Source organism: Myotis lucifugus, unplaced genomic scaffold (assembly GCF_000147115.1).
Source record: "Myotis lucifugus unplaced genomic scaffold, Myoluc2.0 scaffold_323, whole genome shotgun sequence".
Lineage (NCBI taxonomy): Eukaryota > Metazoa > Chordata > Mammalia > Chiroptera > Vespertilionidae > Myotis > Myotis lucifugus.
In genome coordinates, this window is record NW_005871371.1 from 1,099,341 (window position 1) to 1,123,401 (window position 24,061).

Genomic DNA, 24,061 nt, shown 5'->3' on the forward strand with positions numbered 1-24,061 from the left:
TTTTATTCTGAAACATCTCTCATATTTCATAGAAAAACTAGATAAAATCATATAAGAAACTGCCTCATCTTCTCACCTCCTGATCCACTCACTCACACTTACCTGCTTCAGTCAAATGGATTGTGTCCCCGCATCAATCTAATGCCAACCTCTCTGGTGCCCTGAATCTCAATTCCTTTTTCCTTCTCAAGAACATTCTTTTTCAATTATCCATTTTTCTCTCCGATATTGACTGATCTCTCTACCAGATCATTCCAGCAAGTAAGCATGCTTTTATGGTATCTGTTTCTTTCTTCCTTTCACAGAAAAACTCCATGAAAGAAATTTTTATAATTGTACAGTTTTACATCTTATTCTGTACCAAACATACTTCAATCATGACTTTATCAGGCCATTAAAATGATTTTGTTAAGTTGAAATGCTTACAATACTAACAGAGTGCCAATGATGAGTCGGGAAGTGTTCTAAATACTTGATACATGATAAATCATTTAATTCCCAAACCAGCCATATGAAGATTATGCTATTAACATCTCTGTTCTAGACATGAAAGATGTTATGCCCAGATTTCAGGATCCCCAAGAAACCACATCAGGGAGCCAGCCAGTCCGATGCAAAAGCATAAGAGTCTTTATTCGAGCTAGCTCGGCTCCCCCACCTTGCCGACGCAGCGACAGGAAGCAGAGAGAGATAACTCTGTGTGGAGACGGGTTATATAGGGGTTTGGAGTAAGGGGAGGAGAAAGGACTGTGCTCTGCCGATTGGCCAGGCACAAGTCGGTGTCTTGTTCCTGGGTGTGGCTAGCAGAGGCTTAGACTTCCGGGAAGAAGCTCCTTGCCAAGCACGTGGCCAAGGTAAGATGGAGCACTTACCCTGGGGCAAGGTGGAGGGCGTAGCCCTTACCCTGGGGCAAGGTGGAGGGCGTAGCCCTTACCCTGGGGCAAGGTGGAGGGCCTAGCCCTCGCCCTTTCAAAAGACTGCCACTCAGAGATATTGGTAATTTGCCCAAAATCACACGGCTGCTAGGAGGAGCTTAGATTTAAACCCAGCAACTTTGGTTTTAACCACTACATCATATTACTTTTCTAAGGGACAATTATTTCGTTTAATTTATTGAACCTTTCGGTAGCATTTGACATAGCTGATCAATCCCTTCTTCTTGAAACATTTTATTCTTTGGTTTCTATGTCTTTACTTTGGGTTCTTTTTTCTCGCACCCCATGTGTTGGTCTTATCAGTCTTTTTTTTTTTCTGTTTCCTTCATTGCAAGTCTATATTTTGGACATTTTCCCCTTCTTTGCTGGTAGCCTTTCCATGGTAATTTGGTTCAGATCTCTTGAGTGTGAATCTGGAGCCCATATTTCTTCTCTAAGCTCTATTTCATAAATGATATTTCATAAATTATGCTGCCTGATTTATATCTCTACTTGAGTAAGGATCTCACATTTAACAGAGAAAAAAAGAGAACTATAGACATTCTAGCCCAACCCATCTTTTGCCAAATTCTCCTTTCCCCAAGACTTTATTTACCAACACCACCAACCTCAGGACAAATTTAGGAGTAATCCTTAATTCCTTTTCCCCTCACAGCTGACATTCTACCCATTAGCAAGTCAAACCAACCCTGCACTGAAATACTCCTAACCTGCTACTTTCCCACAAGTCTGCTGCTTTTAGTATAGTCTTAGTTCCATCCTTTATCAATTAGACTCCTGCAGTCTCTTCATAATTGGTTTCCCTCATTCCACTCTTGCTTGTTTCCGCCCCCCCCCCCCCCGTTCCTTTCTCTAAAGAGCAGCCTGAGAAAATGTCTAAAGTGTTAATGAGATAATACCATTTCTACCCAAAGACTTTCCCTTGCAATGAGATTCAAGTCCCATCTCCTTACTGTGGCATACCAGACCCTACATGATCTTCCCACATTTCTGACACCTTTCCCTTGACTTCTCAGTTGTTCAGCCACACTGGTCATCCTCCTGTCCTGAGAACATACCATGCTTTTGCCCATTTGGTACCTTATCATTGCTGCTCTTTCTCTTTGGAATGCTCTTCCTTAGATCTTCATAATGGGTGCTTCCTTCTCTTCGCTCGGGTCATTATTCAGGTTCCTCTTTGAGAGGTCTTCCTTGAGACTCTTGCTAAAATATACATTTTCTCTGTCCTTAATTACTCTCAAAAACATACTGCAGTTCCTTCAAAGCACTTACAAATCTAATATTGTCCTATGGAATCATTAACTTAGGCATTATTATTTGTTTTCTTCAGAGGAATATGAGCTATTTGAGGACATGGTCTATGTCCCTCTTATTCACTGCTGCAACCCTAGAACTCAGAACCATGCCTGATGTGTGGTATTGACTCAATTAAAATGTGACTATGTATAGTGTAGAAAGCAGTATGATCACTTGTATAACACAAAACATTAAATAAATTAAAACAAATGGAATCATAATTAGCTAAGAAAGTATGTTTCAGAAGTAGATAGAGAAGTCTTGGGGAAAGGAGAATTTAGCAAAAAATAGGTTGGGCTAGAATGTCTTTTGTTCTCTTTTTTCTCTAAATGTGAGCTCCTTATAAGACACTTAAGGAGAGATATAATTCAGGCAGCATCACTTATGAAATAGAGCTTAGGAAAGAAATCTGGGCTGTAGATTTACACTTAAGAGACCTAAACCAATAGGTACAAGTCATAGATTGAACGAAATTATCATGGGGAGGCTACTAACAAAGCATGGGGAATAGAAGTCTTGCTCTTCAGTTTTTAGCTTTGGTAGGGTAGCTTTGTGACTTTGGAAATGATATTTGCTTCTTAAAAGCTCTTTTGAGAATTACGTGTCAAAGCTGTATGTCATACTTGAGCTTCTTGATCTCTCATGGAGGTATGAGGTGGATAATATGTGTGATTTCCTCTTTCTCACAAGGAAAATCTAAAGGAGTTCTCTAACCTGAGTTACTGCACAATGGTTCCTCATCTCCCAGGGAAGATTAATATTATAAATGCCAAAAAATATTATAAATGCATAATGTGCTCTCTTCAATATGTTTATAACATTAAAGTAGATTTGTTTTTATAGCAATCATTTTTTAAAATTTCTGAAAGTATAGTATTTCAATAAATGTTGGATTCTAAGCTATTTTTGTTTTTAGCAGATGAAACTTTTGCTTTATCATGTCACAGTAGGATTAATAGAACCTCATCATAATCTGATGTCAGGTCCCAAAATTTCACCTTCATAGCCTTACTGCAACGTGGATGAAATGGGTAGGGGACCTCACAGCTTTTTGGACTGGGTTTCTAGGCTAGATATAAATCCACCCAAGTTCTGGCTGTACTTGGTGCCATTTGGTGGCAGTTGTCCCCACAGGCAAAATTGGAAGGAATGATTTTTGGGTTCTGAAACTGGCTGGAACTTTTGGGACAATAATAACAATTTCAAGAATCAGCCAATTAATTCATTTCTAGAGAAACTGTACAGATGAATAGTAAGGAGGGGGAAATCCTCCCTTCATCATTGCTTCTTGAAAATCGGTATTCTGCCTGACCTTACACTCACCCCCAGAAGAACATAACCTTTATATTAACCATCAGCCCCACCGTAGCATATTTGTCCAGGGGTTTACCTTACTTTAACATGTTGAACAAAAAGGTGTAAAGAGAAGCCACATACAACTAAATACGTTTTGATGGCACTATATATTGCTCCTTTATTTCAGACTGTTCTAACAGCTTATTTTAATCTAGTCACTAATTATCCCTGCTTCACCAAGCATTTACTGGCAGAAATGGTCCTGCCACATTTAGAAAAGAAATCAACTTCCATTATGGAGTCAGCATCATTGTAGGTCTAGTTTCATGCCTGGTGGGTCCCTTATAGAGCTATATTTAATGCACTGCTAATTAAAAAGAAGAAGGAAGTGTCCAAAGCTTTCTTAATGTCTCATCTTTTGTTTTTGTTTGTACAGCTCACCATGTTAAAACGGGCACTTGCGAGGTGGTGGCACTCCACAGATGCTGTAATAAGAACAAGATAGAAGAACGGTCACAAACTGTCAAGTGCTCCTGCTTCCCCGGGCAGGTGGCAGGCACGACGCGAGCTGCTCCATCTTGCGTGGATGGTGCGACTTTTACATTGCTCATTGCGGTAGTGTAGCTGGGGACTGCTTAGAACTGGAACCCCACTGTAATGCTATTGATGGGGCCAATTCCGAGGGACCACAGTATAGATTATGTGGTTGATATGAGGTTATTTGGAAGGCATTTTGAAATCCAAAATCCTTTGGAAGGAGGTATAAGGTCTTACCCAGTTTCATAATAAATGGCATTATAATGGGGCTCCAACAAGTTCAAATGCTTCTTTGATGCCATGAAATACTGATTTACCAGCTGAGGATATGTGTATGTAAATTAATTGGGAAAGAAAAGATGAAAACAGATGATTAAATAATATGAATTTCTAAATGCCATGGATGGGTTTTTAAGGATGAAAAATGAACATCATGCACATGAGAGACTATTTAGTTGTGGATAGAATTTAGACAAAATGTTGGTTATTATAAAGATGCATCAGAATGTTCATTTCTTTAATATTTACCTAATTAGAATAGGATATTCAGCCATTTAATTGATGTTACCATAAATAATAATCTAAGTGCTCATATTAGCATGGTCTATATCTTGTGAAGTTGGCTACTACCCACAATAAAAAAGAAATTAAAAAAAATTGTATTAACTCTAATGCCCTGTGATTTTCAGCCTACTGTGGGAAATATAACATTTATTCTAAAATATTGACTCTAAATTGGTCAGGGGCTTATTTGCTTATCTGTTTATGTAAACCAGTTCATGAATACATACTATTAGTTTCTTTCAAATATATCAGTTTTCATGAAGCCTATATATTCCCATGGAAAATCATTCAACAGTGTGCTTATTATGTATTGTATGTTTAAAGACTCAAAAGGGTAAGTCTCATGTAAAGTATTCTTACCACTATAAAGTAAAATTAAAATAATTATTCTACTCAGAAAATCTAGATTTAGCCTTTGGGGGGGAAAAAAAGGCAGGCAGACCCTAAAACCTAAAACACAGTCTAACCAGTTATAGGAAAAATTGGTGGCTTTTTCTTTAAATGTGCACCCAGAGAATGAACAAACCCAACAGAAAACATTGCATCTATTCTTCTATCTCCCGTAGCTTCCATAGTGGAACAGAAATGGTGGTGTCATATGCAGCCATGTCTTGAGGGAGAGGAATGTAAAGTTCTTCCTGATCGGAAAGGATGGAGCTGCTCCTCCGGGAATAAAGTGAAAACAACTCGGGTAAGTGGACAGCCAGCTTGGGAAAGCAAAATGTCTCTGAATTAACAAAGTGTACACAGTGACATCTTGAAGTGTTGGTTGTAGAATGAAAGAGTATAGTTTTCCATAGTATGTTTTTCCCCATTTTCTCCCTAATTCATTTTTCATAGCACATTTTATTTCATTCAGAATAACATCTCTAGATGCCATCAGCTGTTGTGTTACCTAATAAACAAATGTTGTTTGTTCCCTCATGAGATACTGACAGTAATGTGAAAACCCCCAAGGGTGTATATTAAAAATGCTGGGAAGGTGATCCCAATCCCTTATTCTGGTCATGGATAGTACTCTGAATAGATTATCAAAAAAAAAAAAAAAAAAAAAAGAAAGAAAAAAAGATTTTATTTTATACTAGAGGCCTGGTGCACGGATTCGTGCACCAGTGGGGTCCCTCGGCCTGGCCTGTGGGGATCAGGCCAAAACCAGCTCTCCAACATCCCCAGAGGGGTCCTGGATCCAAAAGGGTGCAGGCCAGGCTGAGGGACCCTACTGGTGCACGGTTGGGGCCAGGGAGGGACCATGTGAGGTCTCCAGGGCATGTCCGGACCATCTCACCCAGTATTAATTGGCTGGACCCCAGCAGCATGCTAACTTACCAGTCAGAGCATCTGTCCCCTGATGGTCAGTGCATGTCCTAGCAACTGGTCGAACAAATGGTTGGACACTTAGCATATTAGGCTTTTATTATATAGGTATGACAATAAAATTTGCCAACTAAGATTCTTGCATTTTTATGAAAATAATTATTTTGATCTCCCTGATTTCTGGATCAATAAATAGTTTTCTAATATAATATAAACTTTACATGGGCCTGTTTAATTGATGTTATCACAAATAGTTTGTTAAGTGCTCAGATTACCACAGTATATTCCATGGGTCAATATGAAAAGAATACTCTTTAGACAATGATATATTTCAGCTTGCAATGCTGACTTCTGGAAATGGGAGAGAAGAAAAACAGTGTTATTCTTTGATCTACTAATTAGCTCAAAGGATGTTCTGGACTGGAGATTTTAAGTATTTTCTTTGTACATTTAGCTGTGAAAGTTCTGTCTTGTTTTATTGAGGGGAAAGTAGACAATTGATTAGAATTAAGTCATTGTACACAGGGATGTTTTATATAAAAAAAAGAACATAAGCCCGGCCTATTGGCTCAGTGGTTGAGCATTGACCCATTCACCAGGAGGTTGCCAGTTCAATTCCTGGTCAGAGCATATGCCTGAGTTGCAGGCTCAATCCCCAGCAGAAGGCATGCAGGAGACAGCCAATGTATGATGTTTTTCTCTCAGCAATGTTTCTACCTCTCCCTCTTTCTTCCTTTCTCTCTAAAATAAAATAAAAAAAAATTAAAAAAAACAACGAAGTAACATAAAACTAAATACTGGTAATTAACAATAACAGTTTTTATAAACCTGTCTGGGAGAAGTGTTATGCACCTCCTTCTGGGGCCAAAAAATAACTAAATCAGAGAACATCCACCTGGAATTAACAAATTAGGCACAGCTGAGAAAATTTTCAATAAGGAAGGTCAAAGGATGCCTAGAGAATGCTGCTTGACAGCCATAACATGGGTGGAATCACCACCATGCCCCAGCGGTGAGTGGTGCAGTATCTCCTGGCAGGCTCCCAGACATCTGCAGTGACCTCCCATACCAGGCCTCCTCATCAGCCTGCCAGGACCCAGCATCCCAGGATCCAGCTCCAGGACCCCACAGTGAGAGCAAGCCAGGGGGACCCCTGTGCCCAACCCCTGTCCCAGAACTGTGCTTCCAGTCTGACCCAGAGCCACCTGAGCCCTGGGACCTTCTGTCAGGGTGACCTGGAGCAACATAGTGCATGCCCCACTCTGAGCCATAGGAGAGCATGGATTGTGAGTCCCAGAATAACCCATGTCTGTTTCACCCAGGGCCCCAGGAGGGGTGATCTGGAGCAACCCAGTGCATGCCTCACTCGGTGCCACAGGAGAGTTCTATGTGACCCAGAGCAACCTGAGCCCATTCCACCCCGGACCCTTGGACAGTCCTGCCTGAGCAACCCAGTGTGCGCCTCACTCTGGGCTCCAGGAGTGTGTGGACTGTGTGACCCAGAGAAACTTGCCCCCCTCCTTCACACCAGGAAGGGGAGAACTGGAGCAACAAAGAGCAGGCCTCACTCCAGGCCACAGGAAAGTGAGGACCCAGAGCAACCTGTGCCTACTACACCCTAAGCCCAGGGGCTTGCTGCTTGGACAATTTAGAGCAACCTAGCACATGGCCTGCTCTGGGCCACAGGAGAGCTCTGACTATGTGACCCAGAGCAACCCACACCGGCTCCACCCCAGCCCCTGGGATAGTACTGCCATGGCTACCAGGAGCAACCCAGCCCATGCCACATTCTGGGCCACAAGAGAACAGTGCTGGGGTGAACTGGAGCAATCTGGTATGCCCACCCAGGGACCACAGTACCATGCTGCAAGTGCTCTGCCAGAGGGACCTAGGGCACCACCTTTCCATGGGTGCTAGGGCCACACAGCGAATTGCATGTCAGAGGGCTCTGGATTTTCACAGGGAGTTGGACACCAGAGGAACTGATACTCTTAAGCAGACAACAGAGGGACCAAATCTGTGGGAGAAGGGGATAAAACTTAGAGCAGAGAAAATAAAGGCATGAGACTCAAGGCAGACCCAGCCTCTGAGCTAATGATTTCTGGACCATTGGCCTGGTAGGGTTTGCAACCTTCAACCCCCAACATGGTGCCCAGGGCCAGAAAGAGACAGCAAAAATGGGTAGACAAAAAATTGGAGTAATCGCCAGAAAAAGAACTAAATGAAATGGAGGCAAGCAATATGTCAGAAAAAGAATTCAGACTATGGATCATAAAGTTCCTAAACCAGATAGATGAGAAAATCAACAACATATGTAAGAATCAAGAGGAAATGATGAATGATATAGCGACAATAAAAAAAACACAATGAAAAGTTTCAACAGTAGACTAGAAGAAGCAGAGGACCGAATCAGTGAATAAAAAACACCCAATCTGAACAGCAATTGGAAAAAAATTAAAAAGAAGAGGAGAATTTAAGGGAGCTTTGGGACAACATGAAATGACTCAACATCCAAATAATAGGGGTGCCAGAAGGTCAAGAAGAGGAGCAAAGAATAGAAAACCTATTGGAAGAAATAATGACAGAAAACTTTCCCGACTTGGGGAAGAAAAAAGTCACACAAGCAGAGAGAGTCCAAAACAAGATGAACCCAGAAAGACCCACACCAAGACACATCGTAATTACAATGGCAAACATTAATGACCAAGAAAGAATCTTAAGGGCTGCAAGAGAGAGATAGAAATATCCCTACAAGGGATCTCTGATTAGACTATCAAATGATTTCTCAACAGAAACACATCATGCCAGAAGGGAATGGAATGAAGAATGCAAAATGATGCAAAGCAAGGGACTGAATCCACGAATACTCTATCCAGCAAGGTTATCAATCATAATTGAAGGTAAAATCGAGAGCTTCACAGAAAAAATAAAAGGTTAAGGAAGTTTATTACCACCAAGCCAGCAATGCAAGAAATGCTAAAGGGACTGTGGTGAAAAGAAGAAATAGAAAGGGATGAAAGAACACAGACATAAAAAATAAAAATGGCAACAAGTACATATAAATAAAAACCTTAAACATAAATGGGTTAAATGCTCCAATCAAAAGACGTAGGGTGACTGAGTGGATAAGAAAACATGAACCATATATATGCTGTATACAAGAAAGCTACTTATAACAATGGACTCACACAGACTGAGAGTGAAGGGATGAAAAAATAAAAAGATCAGGCAAAGAGAAGTGAAAAAAAAAGCAGAGATAGCAATACTTATATCTGACAAAATAGATCTCAAAGTGAAAGCCATAACAAGAGATAAGGAAGGCCACTTTATAATATTAAAGGGATCCATACAACAAGAGGATATAACTTTGGTAAACATATATACACTCAATACAGGAGCACCCAAATACATTAAAAAAAAAACTTCTGTAAGATATCAAGGGAGAGATTGACAGCAATACATTCATAGTAGGGGACTTTAATACCCCATTGACATCACTGGATAAATCTTCTAGACAAAAAAAAAATCAACAAAGAAACAGCAATCCTAAATGACTCACTAGATCAGATGAAATTAATTGACATCTCCAGAACATTTCACCCAAAAGCAATGGAATATACATTCTTCTAGAGTGCATCTGGGACATTTTCAAAGATAGACCACATATTTGGACACAGGCTAAATCTCTTCAAATTCAAGAAGACAGAAATCATATCAAGCATCTTTGCAGATCACAGTGGCTTAAAATTAGAAATCACCTACAATAAAAAAACCCAAGCTTTTATGCTCAATTAACATTTAAAAAAGGAGGCAAGAGCATACAATGGAGTCAAGATAGTCTCTTCAATAAATGGTGTTGGGAAAATTGGACAGATACACGCAAAAGTGAAACTAGACCACCAACTTACACCATTCACAAAAATGAATTCAAAATGGATAAAGAACTTAAATGAAAGATGGGAAACCATAAAAATCTTAGAAGAATCTATAGGCAGAAAATATCAGATGTATGTAGTATTAATATCTTTACCAATACAGCTCCTAGGACAATGGAACCTAAGGAGAAAATTAACAAATGGTACTACACCAAAATAAAAAGCTTCTTCAAGTGAAAGAAACCATCAACAAGAGAGCCCACTGCATGGGAGAACATATTTGCTAATGTTATCTACAATAAGGGTTTAATCTCCAAAATTTATAGGGAACTCATACAACTTAACAAAAGGACGATAAACAATCCAATCACAAAATTGGCCAAGGACTTACATAGACACTTGTTGAAAGTGGATATACAAAAAGCCAAGAGACATATGAAAATATGCTTAAAGTCACTAACCATCTGAGAGATGCAAATAAAATGGCTATCATTAACAAATCAACAAATGACAAGTGCTGGTGAGGATGTGGAGAAAAAGGAACCCTTGTGCACTGCTGGTGGGAATGCAGACTGGAGCAGACACTGTGGAGAACTTAAAAAATTAAAAATGGAACTCCCCTTTGACCCAGTAATCCCACTTCTAGGAATATATTCCAAGAAATCAGAAACACCAATCAGAAAGGACATATGTACCCCTATGTTCATAGCAGCACAATTTACAATAGTTAGGAGTTGGAAACAGCCTAACTGCCCATCAGCAGATGAGTGGATTAAAAACCAGTGGTACATCTACACAATGGAATGCTACGCTGCTGTGAAAAAGAAAAAGAAAGAACTCTTACCATTTGCAACACCATGGATGGTCCTGGAGAGCATTATGATAAGCAATCTGCTGTGTTTCTAAAATTTACCTGAAAGAGATGTTGGGGTGCTTCACTGGGCTGGAAAAAGTTTAGCTAAATCAGAAAACAGGTCTAATTGAAAGCAAGTTTATTCTATATCTATAAAAGGCTAAGTTGACTCGCGCATGCACGACATATATATAAAGCTCTCGCTGGCACCAATCTCATGTGTATGTTTTGATCTGTCATTGTCAATCATGAATTTGGCTGACACTTCTATTATTGAGGAAGGGTGAATAGTGATATAAAACATTTCTTCTAATTAGTTTCCTTTCAATGTGCATGAATCCATGCACTGGGACACTAGTAGAAATATAAAGGACTACCTTATAAGGAAATACTGTGAACAGTTATATGCCAACAAATTAGACAACCTGGAAAAATGGATAATTCCAAAAACATCCAATCTTCCAAGAATGAATCAAGAAGAAACAGAAAATCTAAACAGACTGCTAACTGACAATGAAATTGAACCAGTAATCAAAACAATTCCAAATAAACAAAGGCCCAGGAACAGATGGCTTCACAGGTGAATTTTACCTTATTCAAAGAAGGAATTAATACCTATTCTATTTTCCAGAAAATTGAAGAGGAAGGAAGGCTGTCAGACTTACTTTACATGGCAAGTATTACCCTGATATCAAAACCAACAAAGACACTACAAAAAAAAAGAAAAAAAAAAGAAAAGAAAATTATAGGTCAATATTCCTAATGAACATAGATGCAAAAATCCTCAGCAAAATGATAGCAAGCTGAATTCAGCAATACATCAAAAAGATCATACACCAGGATCAAGTGGGATTTATTCCTGGGATGAAAGCTTGGCTCAATATGTGCAAATCAATTAGTGTGATACACCACATAAACAAAATTATGGATAAAAATCATATTATCATATCAGTAGATGCAAAAAAAGCATTTGGCAAAATTTAACATCCATTGAAAATAAAAAAACTTTCAGAAAATTGGAGCTATAAGGACATACCTTAACATAATAAAGGCTTATATATGACAAATGCACAGCTGAAATCGTACGCAATGCTAAAAAGTGAAAGCTTTTTCTTTATGATAGGGAACAGGACAAGGATGTTCACTTTTCCACTTTTATTCAACAGAGTTTGGAAGTCCTAGCTGCAATACTCAGACAAGGAAAAGAAATAAAAGGCATCTGAATTGGAAAGGAAGACGTAATACTCATTATTTGCAGATGACATGATACCACATAAAGAGAAGCCAATAGATTCAAGCAAACAAACAAACAAAAAACAACAACCATTAGAACTAATAAATGAATTCAGCAAATAGCAGGATACAAAATTAATATTCGGACATTGGTTGTAGTTTTATATACCAATAACAAACTATTAGAAAGAAATTAAGAAAATCCCATTTACAATTGCATCAATAAGGATAAAATACCTAGAAATGTATTTAAGCAAGAAGGTACCACCTCACATTGATCAGAATAACTATCATCAATAAATCAACCAACAGAAGTGAAGGTGAGGATGTGTAGCAATGGGAACCTTCGTGTGCTGTTGGTAGGATTGTAAATTGCTGCAGCCACTATGGAAACAGTATGACAATTCCTCCAAAAATAAACAGTAGGATTGCCATATGACCCAACAATTACACTTCTAGGTATTTATCTGAAGTAATTATAAAAGATGTATGTACCCCTATGTTCATTGCTGCATTATTTATAGTAGCCAAGATATGGAAGGAAGCAATCTAACTGTCCGTCGATATATAATTGGATAAAGAAGTGTTAAAAAAAAGATTGCCATTAGTGACATCATGGTGAAATAAGACAAAGGGACAAACAAATCAGAAACAAATTCATAGATACAGAGAGCAAATTGATGGTTACCATATGGGAGGAGGGTTGAAGGAATATGTGAAAAAGGTGAAATAATTTGGAAGTAACCATTTCCAGTTTAAAAACAATCATAAGGAACATATTCAATAATCCTACATAATAAAGAGGGAATATGCTAATTGACCCTTGCACCATCGCAAAGATGGTGGTGCCCACAGCCAATAAGGAGGGAATATGCTAATTGACTGCCCCACCCTCAAAGATGGCTGCATCCAAAGCCAATAAGGAGGGAATGTGCTAATTGACTCCCCTGCCCTCAAAGATGGTGGCGCCCTCAGCCAATAAGGAGGGGATATGCTAATTGACTGCCCTGCCCTCAAAGATGGAGGTGCCCACAGCCATAAGATGGTGGCGCCCAGTCCCCTCAGCCCCGCTGGGGTGGCAGGCATGCGGCACCTGCCTCCATAGTCCCCCAGTCCCCTCAGCCCCCCAGGTGCCCAGGGCTGGCCCAGGGCGCAGGCAAGCCTCAGATGGCAGCTGCCCAGCTGCTTAGGGCTGCCCGAGGCTCAGGTAACCAGGACTGCCCTAGGCTTGCACTGCTAGCAGTGGCAGCAACAGAGGTGTGATGGGGCGTCACCTTCCCCTGATCTCTGGGTCGCCTCCTGCCCTTGAGGGCTCCTAGACTGTGAGAGGGGGCAGGCCGGGCTGAGGGACGCCCCCTCCAGTGCATGAATTTTCATGCACCGGGCCTCTAGTCCTATATAATAAAAGGGTAATAAGCAAATTGACCCTAACAGAAGAATGACTGGGAATGACTGGTCACTATGACACACACTGACCACGAGGGGGCAGACGCTCAATGCAGGAGCTGCCCCCTGGTGGTCAGTGCACTCCCACAGGGGGAGCTCTGCTCAGCCACAAGCCAGGCTGACGGCTGCCAGCACAGCAGTGGTGGCGGGAGCCTCTCCCGCCTCCTCAGCAGCACTAAGCATGTCCGACTGCAGCTTAGGCCTGCTCCCCGCTGGTAAGTGGACATCCCCTGAGGGCTCCCAGGCTGCCAGAGGGATGTCTGACTGCCAGCTTAGGCTTGATTTCCTGGGGAGCGGGCCTAAGCCAGCAGGTGGACATCCCCTGAGGGGTCCCAGACTGCGAGAGGGCACAGGCCGGGCTGAGGGAGCCCCCGAGTGCACAAATCTTTGTGCACCGGGCCTCTAATATTGTTATAATTGTGTATGGTGTCATATAGGTACTAGTCTTATGGGGCAATGACTTCATACATTATGTAAATGTCTAATCACTATGTCGTAAACATGAAACATAATGTATGTCAACTATACTTGTAAATTTTCTCAAAAAAATAAAATTTTCAGGGTCATCAGATTATTATTGTTTGACCATCTCTATGGAAATAGTGTAAAAAATATCAGATATTTCAATTCTTGAAATTGTTCTTGTACAATATTACTTTTCCCACAGTGGAAGTGTTGGACAGAAGTAGTTTATGCCATGCATAAATAGCAGCAATATTATTGAGGAGAAACCTATTATTTTAATTATTGGTATTATTTTCCACTTGCCAGATTTGAATAAGGCCTCCATGGCTGGAGTGAGCCAAACAGCCACTGAGGCCCTGATTTGGCAGGTCCCAGCCACACATGCCATAGTGCAGAAGTGAAGCAGGAACAGGTTACAAAGTAACTGAAGAGCAGTTCTTAGCCAAAAGGCATTTGCGTTTCTTATGAATGATATGTTGGCTTTGTGGGGTTATCACTGCCAGCTAAATGGCCCAAGCAATGATTAAAAATTGCAATATGTACAGCCTACCTTCTAATTGCCCATATCCAATCTGGAATGCTCTGGTAAGCCTAAGGTTAGGAAAGAGCATTCAGCCAAAACAGCAGTGAGGTTTGTTGGCTTCAGCAGAGATGCGTGGTACCTCCCAGAGCTGACTGGAGGTCAGAGGCTGGGTGAATTCGTCATTTAAGACTCATTTGGAACTCACATTGTACTTCCTACTCTAAACGTGAATTGTTTCTTCCTTCTGTCTTTTTCCCGGATTCAGGAAGCTTACTGTTCTGACCCGTTTCCTACAAAAGGCAAAGACCCTCAAAATTTTGCAACATGTTCTTCAAAATCCCAAACATTTGATCCGCAGAGAAAGGAGAATGCATATTTGTTTCCAAACCCTATCTCTCATTATAAAGGTGGAAACTTGTGACTGCCTATGACATCCTTAACCATCTATTGTGTTACTTTTAAGAACTCTGAAGTTCAAAGGAAAGGAAAAGTCATGAAAGCCTTTTGGTCTCAAGCTCACTTTAAAGATAAATAATAAAGAACTTTTCAAAGAGTCATTAATAAAAGAAGAGACTTTCCAGTGTGGAAGAGCACATAATTATCTGCTGGTTATGTAATACTAAAGGAGCAGGGGGGGAAGGTGCTGCAGAGCCTGTAAGGTTTGAGGAAAAGAAATCTTTGATAACATGGTTGGAATCTTTAGAAAAATAGACTGTGGCTAATTTCTTTTAATGTTTTGCTATTCTTTCTCTATGGAACACCTCCTGAAGGAAGTCACATTCTGCTTTTAGGATTCACAGCCCTTGGCTGTTGGGGTGGACTTTAAACTCTAGTGGTCCCTGCAGCTCTTAAATGTGATTCTTACTAAGAAAGACTAAGCTTAACTTCATATTATACAAGATTCATATTTTCATTAGAAATATTAATTTGTATGAATCATGGATCTCACATCTATTTACTTTTCCTATGCTGAGGAAGAAATTTTCTGGGTAATTTTTAATTAATTGGAATTATTTAATCTTCACTCATTTGCTTAAAGTGCCTTAAGCAGATAAGAATTCTGTAATTTTTGAATGCCTCTTCAAATATAAATGAATTTTAAGGACATACAATGATTTTATTTTGTTCTATAATGCAAGGAAAATCATGAGATATTAAGAATTTCCTATGCATGAACATTCTATAGTAATAATGCTCACGTTGAAATTAAAGCAACAAAAACAAATATGAGACCATTTACAGTGTGCTGTGCCCTTGGATAAGTGCATTGCAGGTATTGTCTTATTTAATTTCCCAGTCACAGTGGGCGCTAACAAGAGTACGAAGGTGTATGGTATGATCCCTGACCCCCAGGAATATGTCCTCGAGTGGAGAAATGAATAAGTGTGCAGTTGCATTGTTCTCTATCTTCATGCAGTCCACTGACAATACACATTGAATTGCTGGTAACTATAATTCAAGAATAACATTGGGGATAGCATAGGTCTTGAGTTCAGCTTCCTCATCTGCAAAAATAATGGGGACATGGAACTAGATTAAAATTTCATGTTCTTTTAACCAACATTCTTTGGTTCCACGTGCCAAGGATATTTCTAACTTTCTTTCCTGCTAAATTTATATGACACCAATCACGGCTAATCTCAGAAGATTGATAAGCATTGGGTTTTTATTCCTTTCCTTATAAGGGAGAAAAGAAATCAATGTCCTAGGAGGATTTGCTGATTAAAGCCTAGGCCAGTGGTCGGCAAACTCATTAGTCAACAGAGCCAAATATCAACAGTACAACGATTGAAATTTCTTTTGAGAGCCACATTTTTTAAACTTAAACTATATAGGTAGGTACATTGTTATTAACTTAATTAGGGTACTCCTAAGGCTTGGGAAGAGCCACACTCAAGGGGCCAAAGAGCCGCATGTGGCTCGCGAGCCACAGTTTGCCGACCACTGGCCTAGGCCATCCCCTTGCAGATGTTGCCAGATTTTATACCAAGACTCAGTGACAGTGCTCTGTTGACAGTGTCCAGGGTTGCTATTTCAGGCTCAAGGCAAAGGAAGAATACAGCAAGAGGAAAAAGTTCATGTCCTCACCTTAAGGTGGTGCAATTTGTGGGAATTCGTTAATCATAGTGCTTTCTTTTGCCTTGCAAATGTAATCATAGATTTAGGATAGTTAGTGTATTTATTTCTTGACGAGCCATTCTTAACAGACACAGTCCCCATTCATTTGTATTCATTTCACCTCAGGTCAGGCCTCAAATTGCACCCTGATTCACAGCACAGTGTGTGATGACCTTCAGGCCTGTGGTTTCTCAATTATTTGATGGTATCTACAGTAAGAAATACATTTTATGTTGTGACCCAGCATATGTACAACAGACACTCATTTACCCTACACTGAAATTAAAGCTCTGGTATTTGGGTTCTATTTTCTTCCTTCCTTTCTCAACTCTATAAATTAATTTTATGACCTGCCAATATGTTACAAGATGTGGTTTGAAAACCACTGCTTGAGGAAGTGTTATCTGATTGCTTCCCTTGTCTGCACCATGGACTTGCCACAAGATAGTTTTCAAATCAATCTACCTTTTACATTTTAATTTTTAAATATTTTAGTTAAATGTTTCAGGGTAAAAATTTCATAAGCTCTTGTAAAATAAGATTTCATGGAATTCATTAAGTCAACAAGAATTTGAGTGTTTATGGTTGTCAGGTGCTATTCTAGGATCTGGAGCGCAGCGGAGAAAAATGAACAGGTGAGAATCCCCTGCCCTCATAAGGCCTATATTCTAAGAGGGTGTATTCATTTTCTGTTGCTGCAATTGTAGTGATTTAGCACAAATTTAATGACTTAAGACAATATCTGATCTGCAGGTCAGACATACAGGCGCAGAAAGCTATTTCTCAACTCTGTATTTTATGAACCTGAATTCAAGGAATGCGATTCATCTTTTCACAACAGGACTAGTTTTCATTCTGGAGGCTCTGGGGGTAGATCTGCTTCCAGGCTCACTCAGGTTATCGACAGAACTTGGTTCCTTATGAAGGTAGAAATGAGGTTTCTATTCCCCTAGGGTTTGTCACCTGGAAGACTCTCTCACATCCTTCAGAATTCCTGCCTTCCTCATCACATTGCCCCCTTCATCAAACCAGCCAGGGCACGCTGAGTCTTCTTCACACTTTGGATTTCTCTGATGTCCCTGTTCCCACCATCTCTCCTTTGCCTTACTGTTCTGCTTTTAAGGGCTCAGGTGATTACATTGGCTCTACCCCAGCAATACAGGATAACCTCCCCACTTTAAGGTCAGCTGATTAACAACTTTAATTATAATGCAAAGTCCCTTCTTAGCAGTTCTTAGACTAGTGTTTGTTTGAACAGAAGACAGAAAATCTTAGGGATGTATCTTTAGAATTCTACCTACTAATGGGGAGACAAAAAATAAAATAATTATATGTCTGATGGTGATAGGTGCTATGGGAAGAAGTAAAGCAGGGAAGGGGAACTAGGGAGTGCTGAGCGAGGGAGTTTGCATTTCTGATCCAGGGCTTTAAGGAGATGAGGGGGTGAGCCACAGGGCTATCTGGAGGACAGGTACAGAGAACAAGTTAAAAGTACCTGAGATGGGACATGCCCTGGAAATATCATATTCAAGGGAGAGCAATGATGCCAGTGTGGCTGCAGTGAACAAAGCAAGTTGTTGAATTTAGGGTTAGAAAGGTAATATGAGGTATATCGTGACTGACTTAAATTTTACATTGATATCCACCAAGTCTAGGTCATTTGACTTAATGGAAGCTTAATATGGTATATCATCTTGAATTTGATATTTACGAAGAAAAATAGGTGATTTTTTTATCTATATAGTAACAAGAAATGCAGGCATTGAATGAAATTAGTATTAGAAAAAGATTTAAAATCTCAAATGATATGGCATTTGGAAAAAAGCACTTATAGAACTGTATAATGCTATAATAATAAGTATTTTATAAAGAGATGTGAACAGAAATGAATGAATAAATTGAAGGTATTTTTATTCTCAAATACATATTAAGTCAAAGGTAGGTAAGACACCAAGTTAAGTGTCCAGGAATAGCATTAACAAAAGTAACACTTTAAACCTGGTGTTTTAAATTTAAGAGCTCCTTACCTAATTAATAATAATTTAATAGAACAAAGAATGTCTACCTCGGTATTTGTTTAGAGTTATTGGAAATTCATGCAAAGATTTAAAAAATGTATCATCAGGGCTATATTTCTAAGCCTTGGCTTATATCTTTACAATTAATGGACAACATGGGAGTGCTCTGAAGTTCTTTGTAAGATTTAAATGCTTGTATAGTATTTGAGCCAGATGTTTATTTATAAGTGTTAGTCTGAGTAGTATGCTTATGATCTTATAATTAATTGTGAATAGCCACACATTGTAATAGGATTTAGTTTGCGCATCAGAGAATTTAATCAGCAAGAGTGAGGTACATCTTTAGGTTACTGTTAATTAAGTTCTGAGAACAATATCCCTCTTACCTGTGGTGTGAGGACTAAAATTCTGTCAGGGACTTAGTTTTAATGTTGAAGGGCTTCCTATTTGTTCAGAGGTAAATCTCCTGGGAGAGGCACTTCTATCTGGTTTTGGTTATCTAGAGTGCCTTACTAAAAGAGGAATAATACCTCATCAGACTTGAAGAATAAAACAGGAAGTTCAAGCGACCCTAGCTAGTGGGGCTTCCATGCCTATTCTTTTTTCTATGGTGGGTGACAGCCCTCCTTTTAAAAAAAATATAGGTAGTCTCTCCTGTATACACCCCCCCATGGCTCTTTCCCTTCTCTCTGCCTCACAGATTTTCTGTGGAATTTAAATTCCTTAGTCAATTATTTCAGATCCAATTTTATTTTCTTACTTTGGAGAGTGAGATGAAGGTATTTTTTATTGAGAAATAAAAAATAATTCTCCCACAGCTCAGAATTCTAAATGCTTTATGATTTGCGCTGAAATTGTGGTCTAATTCCCAGCTCTCTCTAGGATGAGAGTGAATCCTAGCTCCCTGCTGGGTAATCCGCCTCTGAACACTAGAGGGTTGGCTGTGAAGTGTGCCTAATGCAAAGGCAGAGTTCAGCTCCACTCTGTAATGATCAGACCTTAGCTGGGGTACCCAATACATTTCTGAATACCAGCTCTGAGTGTGCTAGAAAAAGGAGGCTTATGTAAAGGGCTTTGTGAATATTTATCTCAGAGAATAGAATCACTGGGAGTAATAGGTTTTAGATTATTTGAAGATATATCATGTGAAAGAAAAAAGTATACTTGTTCTATGTGACTACATGGAATACAGTTAAGCCCAAAATTTACATCTCTTCTTGTCAGCTCTAGATGGTGTTGAATGGGCTGCCTTGGGAAATAGTTAAGTTTCTCATTTCTGGAAGTCATCAATTTGTCACTTAAAGGATGTACAGAGATTGAGTTGACGAGTGCACTTTACCTCTTATAAAATGGCTTATGCAAAGGCATGAAAGTGTAGGAGATCATGGCTTATTCATGGGGTAACTTCACGTGTGTGTGAGAGGACTTGGGATGATGGGGAATTCCTGGGAGGGAAGTCAGGGTAGGCTGATGGTGGCCCTTTAAATGCCAAGCTAAAATATTTGGATGTTATTGTTTAAGAAATAGTGAACCATTGAAGAATCTTAAGTAGGAAAGAAGAAGGATATGCTTTACACTTTAGAAGGTATATTCGGATATAATATATCAATTGCTGGGAATTAAGGGAAGTATAAGATAATAGGCCTGATCTCGGATGGGACGGTGGTGGGGATATGGAGGGCTAGGTTGTAGAATCAATAGGGCTGGGTCATTAAATATGAATAGTGAGTGAAAGGAAAAATTCCAGAAAGACCCATATTTCTTCCTTGACCTATTTGGTGATATTAATTGATAAAGATATGATGAGGTAGACATGAAGTAGATAAGTTGACATAGCCCTAGAGATTAAGATAGAAGTCTGAGAATAGTTATCCCCTAAATTGTGTTGAAATAATTAAGAAGGCTCTCTCAGAAGGAATGTGTTTAAAGGTGGTATCAAAAACATTTTAGCAGCTAGTATAAAAAAATTTGACTAATAAGGAACATGCAATGTGGACAGAGATGGGAAAACCAAGAGCGACCAGAGTCTGAGAGAACACAGAGAGAGCTCCAGGGAGCCAGGGCTGTCAGTTGATACAAAAACATGGAAACTACAAACAGATTATTTGGCTTTTAAACCTCTTTCTGAACAGGATATTTGCAAGAAATAGTGGAAGTTCATGATCAGTTAGCTGAAGTTATTTACTCTATTCTTGAAACTTGCCTCTTAGTTGAATGGTGTCATTGGTAGCACACTGTGAACACCGCAGAATATGCATCTATTTAAACAAAATGCACTGTTAGAAACATTTTAAAAATAAGAATAAATATGAATCTCTTTAGCAGATTAACAAATTCCATTCAAGGGAAGCTTGTCCATTTATTTGTTCATTCTCTCTATAAAGATAAACTGAATGTCTGCTATGTGGTTACATGCCTAATATTGTGGTACACTTTGGGATTCAAATTTTGAAAAATGATGACACTTTTTTGTCCAAGAATTCACTTTCAAGTGGATAAAAAGTCAGTAAATCACTATCATGTACAGAAGTGGTAGCACAGAGGTTTGCACAGGTGCCTTGGGGGCAATATTAACAGTTTAATATTGCATAGCCTTTAACCCTCCTAAAACTCGTGGATAACAGATTTTCATGCCACTCAAAGGCAATTCAGTCAATATTTTTCTCCTTAGTCTATAGTGACACTAAAAATATTATGTTCTGTGATGTCAACATTGAACTGTTTTCCACTTTTATATCTGATATTGTACTACCATAAGAAAATAATAACCAATAAAATGCTTTCTCCACTACACTACTTTCCTAATAATGAACTATCCATAGAGAAAAATATAACACTATAAAAATACTTTTGGATTAGACTTTTAAACCATTTAACATTTTTCTTCCAGTTATAAAATATGTGAGAGAAGATGGGAGGAATTTTGTGTATGAGACCATAGTAATAGTGCTAAATTGAAAATAATTTAAGATTACCACAAGCTAATGAGAATATTGGAACCTTATAACATTGCATATATTTATTAATGCTTGAAGTTTATAGAACATTTTAAAAAACTTTGGAGGTGGGAGAGGGCATAGAGGGGATAAATGGTGCTGGAAAAAATAAAATTAAAAATCTTTAACATATTACAGCAAAATCAGCCATCCAATTGAAATGTGATCTAAGATATAAAACTTAAGTTGACAAGTTAAAAAAAGAAATAAAAAATCTTTATAGTTTATACTAAGCCAAGGAATTCCATTAAACATTTATTAAAACATTTAATACTGAACTATTAAAGAAGAGCATTATTTAGCTATTGAATGTACCTCTAGCTCCTGTGGTCCAGCATTATTGTGTTTTGCTCTTATTAAGTAGCAATGTTGGCTTCCCATGATTTATGGTGGGATTAGTCCAAAGTCAATAAAGGGCTGTTTTGTTGATGTTCTGCTTACTGTTGGCTATTTACCTTTATCTTTTATTGCTTATTCTCTGCTGGTGGCAAACATATTTTACCTTTACTTTGCATCCCCTATTCTCTTTCTAGTGCTGTTAAAAGAAAACTAGGAGTGAGAGACAGAGACACAGACTAGGTTATACCAAGGAAGGCAGTGCAAATTCATTTTCAAAGGATATTTGCAAATAATTGAATGCAATCTCTGCTTCGCAACTTTAAAATACTCTATCCTTGAAAGGGCTGCTTGAGTAATTGTGGGGAGAGTTGATTTAGTCAGCTTGTTCCTAGGATTCATATACTGTGATGCTTTTATTCTATCTTGAAAGAAATAAAATTGAATATTCTCAACAGACACTTTGGTTGACAGTCAGAAAAATTTAAACAGGTATCATGATTAGAAATCTCAGCTTCCAACTTCAATTACAACATATGATTGATTTGAGAGATTACTAAAGTCAAATGTCTGGCCAGACAGTCAACCATTGTTTGATATTAAATTTCACAAATGAAATCAACTTGTTGAGAGCCCCCCTGCATATATAATAAAGATGTGCTCTATCTGCTTCCACAATATACTTTCGAGGATTTCTTATATCAGCAGTTAGGAAATTCCCATGTGAATAAAGTTTATGATAATAGCTGTTGAAAGTAACTTTTGACAAATACTAGTATACATTTCACCTATGTAATAGTCTAAGGAGACTCTATTCAGTGAAATTGTGTCACATCACTTATGATATCAAAGGTAAAGATAAAGATTCATAACATGAAAGAGAAGTGTTCATACCAATAGACTACTAGTAAAAACATCTAAGGTAGAAATATTTTCACTGGTGCTTCTAAGGGTAGAAGTATTTTCGGCAGTACCAGTAACTCCTCACTAAGTGTTTAGCCTGTCTGAGGTTACAGAAATTACAGAAAGATGAAGACATTGTCAAGATGGATCAGGTAATTTTTAATTCTCTATTTCACCCAGCATGGCCATTAGTGATTGCTGTGCAATGATGTTAAGTCTACCCAGCTTGTCAAGATCCCACAAGGCCTTATGCAGTTCTTCTGCAATGTGGTTTTCTCAGCTTCATCCCCACAAATGTACACCGACTCCATCTCGTTATGAAAACTTACACCGTATGCTCAGCTCTTCCAGAGCACTTCTGGGTGAATTTTGCTAAGACAATAGAATATTTGCGATGCCACCACCCTGTGCTTATGTGTGAGGCTTGCTGATTATTTATGGACAATTTCTTGTTTTGTTTTTCTTTATCCTTCTATGATATCACTAATCTTTTGGGTTGGAATAGGGATGCTTGAGTCTCCAGGACAGTTTCCTTCTTTTCTCTTCTTATCTAGTACAAAATGGGAGTTCCGTAAACAATCATGAAGACTAATTCTTATTCAATATGGTAGCAAATGCCAACTACCTCTTTGTAGGTTTTATAAGAGAAATGGGCACAATGAGAATGTGTCTGTTTCAGGTTCTACTACAAGAAAGAATTTCAAGAAGTATTGTAGCTGTTGCTCAATTATAAAATAACATTGTTTATTCACAGAAAATAAAATATAGGAATTCAGTATTTAGAAAGTCAAGGGCAAAATATTACTTAGTGTGATGTGTCAACTTGGCTGGGCCACATGTCTAAATATTTGGTCAAACATTACTCTGGATGTTTCTGTGAGGGTGTCTTTTGGATGAGATTTACTTTAAATCTGTGGACTTAGCATAATGCAGATTGCCCTCCATAACATGGGTGGGCTTCATCCTGACAGTTTAAGGCCCTGTCCTATTGGTTCTATTTTCTAGAGAACCCTGACTAACAACACTTGGATATTTTACCATTTTCAACAGTATCCAAAACTAGATAGAAGATCAAGATAGCAACAGTAATAATTTTGATAATACCAATAGCTTTGTTTTTATTAATGCCAATTCTTGCCAGGTACTGTGCTAGATGATCTAAACAAATATTTCTAAGAGTTATGATAACTTGCATTTTAAGTCACCTTATTCTTTAGTACAGATGAAAAAAGAGGTTTGAACAGTGTAAGTAACCTTCCCAGAGCTATACAATTAGTAAGTGGCAGAGTTTTAACACAGATCTGTCTGATTCTAAAGTTTATACTCTTTCCACTTAAATGTATTGTTTCTTAA

At 38.7% G+C, this 24,061-nt stretch overlaps 1 protein-coding gene across 1 annotated transcript in view; it reads left to right on the forward strand.

The window, feature by feature from the left end:
- Positions 1-24,061, forward strand: part of FAM19A2 (family with sequence similarity 19 member A2, C-C motif chemokine like) — a 448,103-nt gene that overhangs the window by 400,022 nt on the left and 24,020 nt on the right. Inside the window, exons 3-4 of the mRNA XM_023764235.1 lie at positions 3,964-4,116; positions 5,195-5,319. Of these exons, the coding sequence (XP_023620003.1) occupies positions 3,964-4,116; positions 5,195-5,319 (278 nt within the window). The remainder of the gene's footprint in view (positions 1-3,963; positions 4,117-5,194; positions 5,320-24,061) is intronic.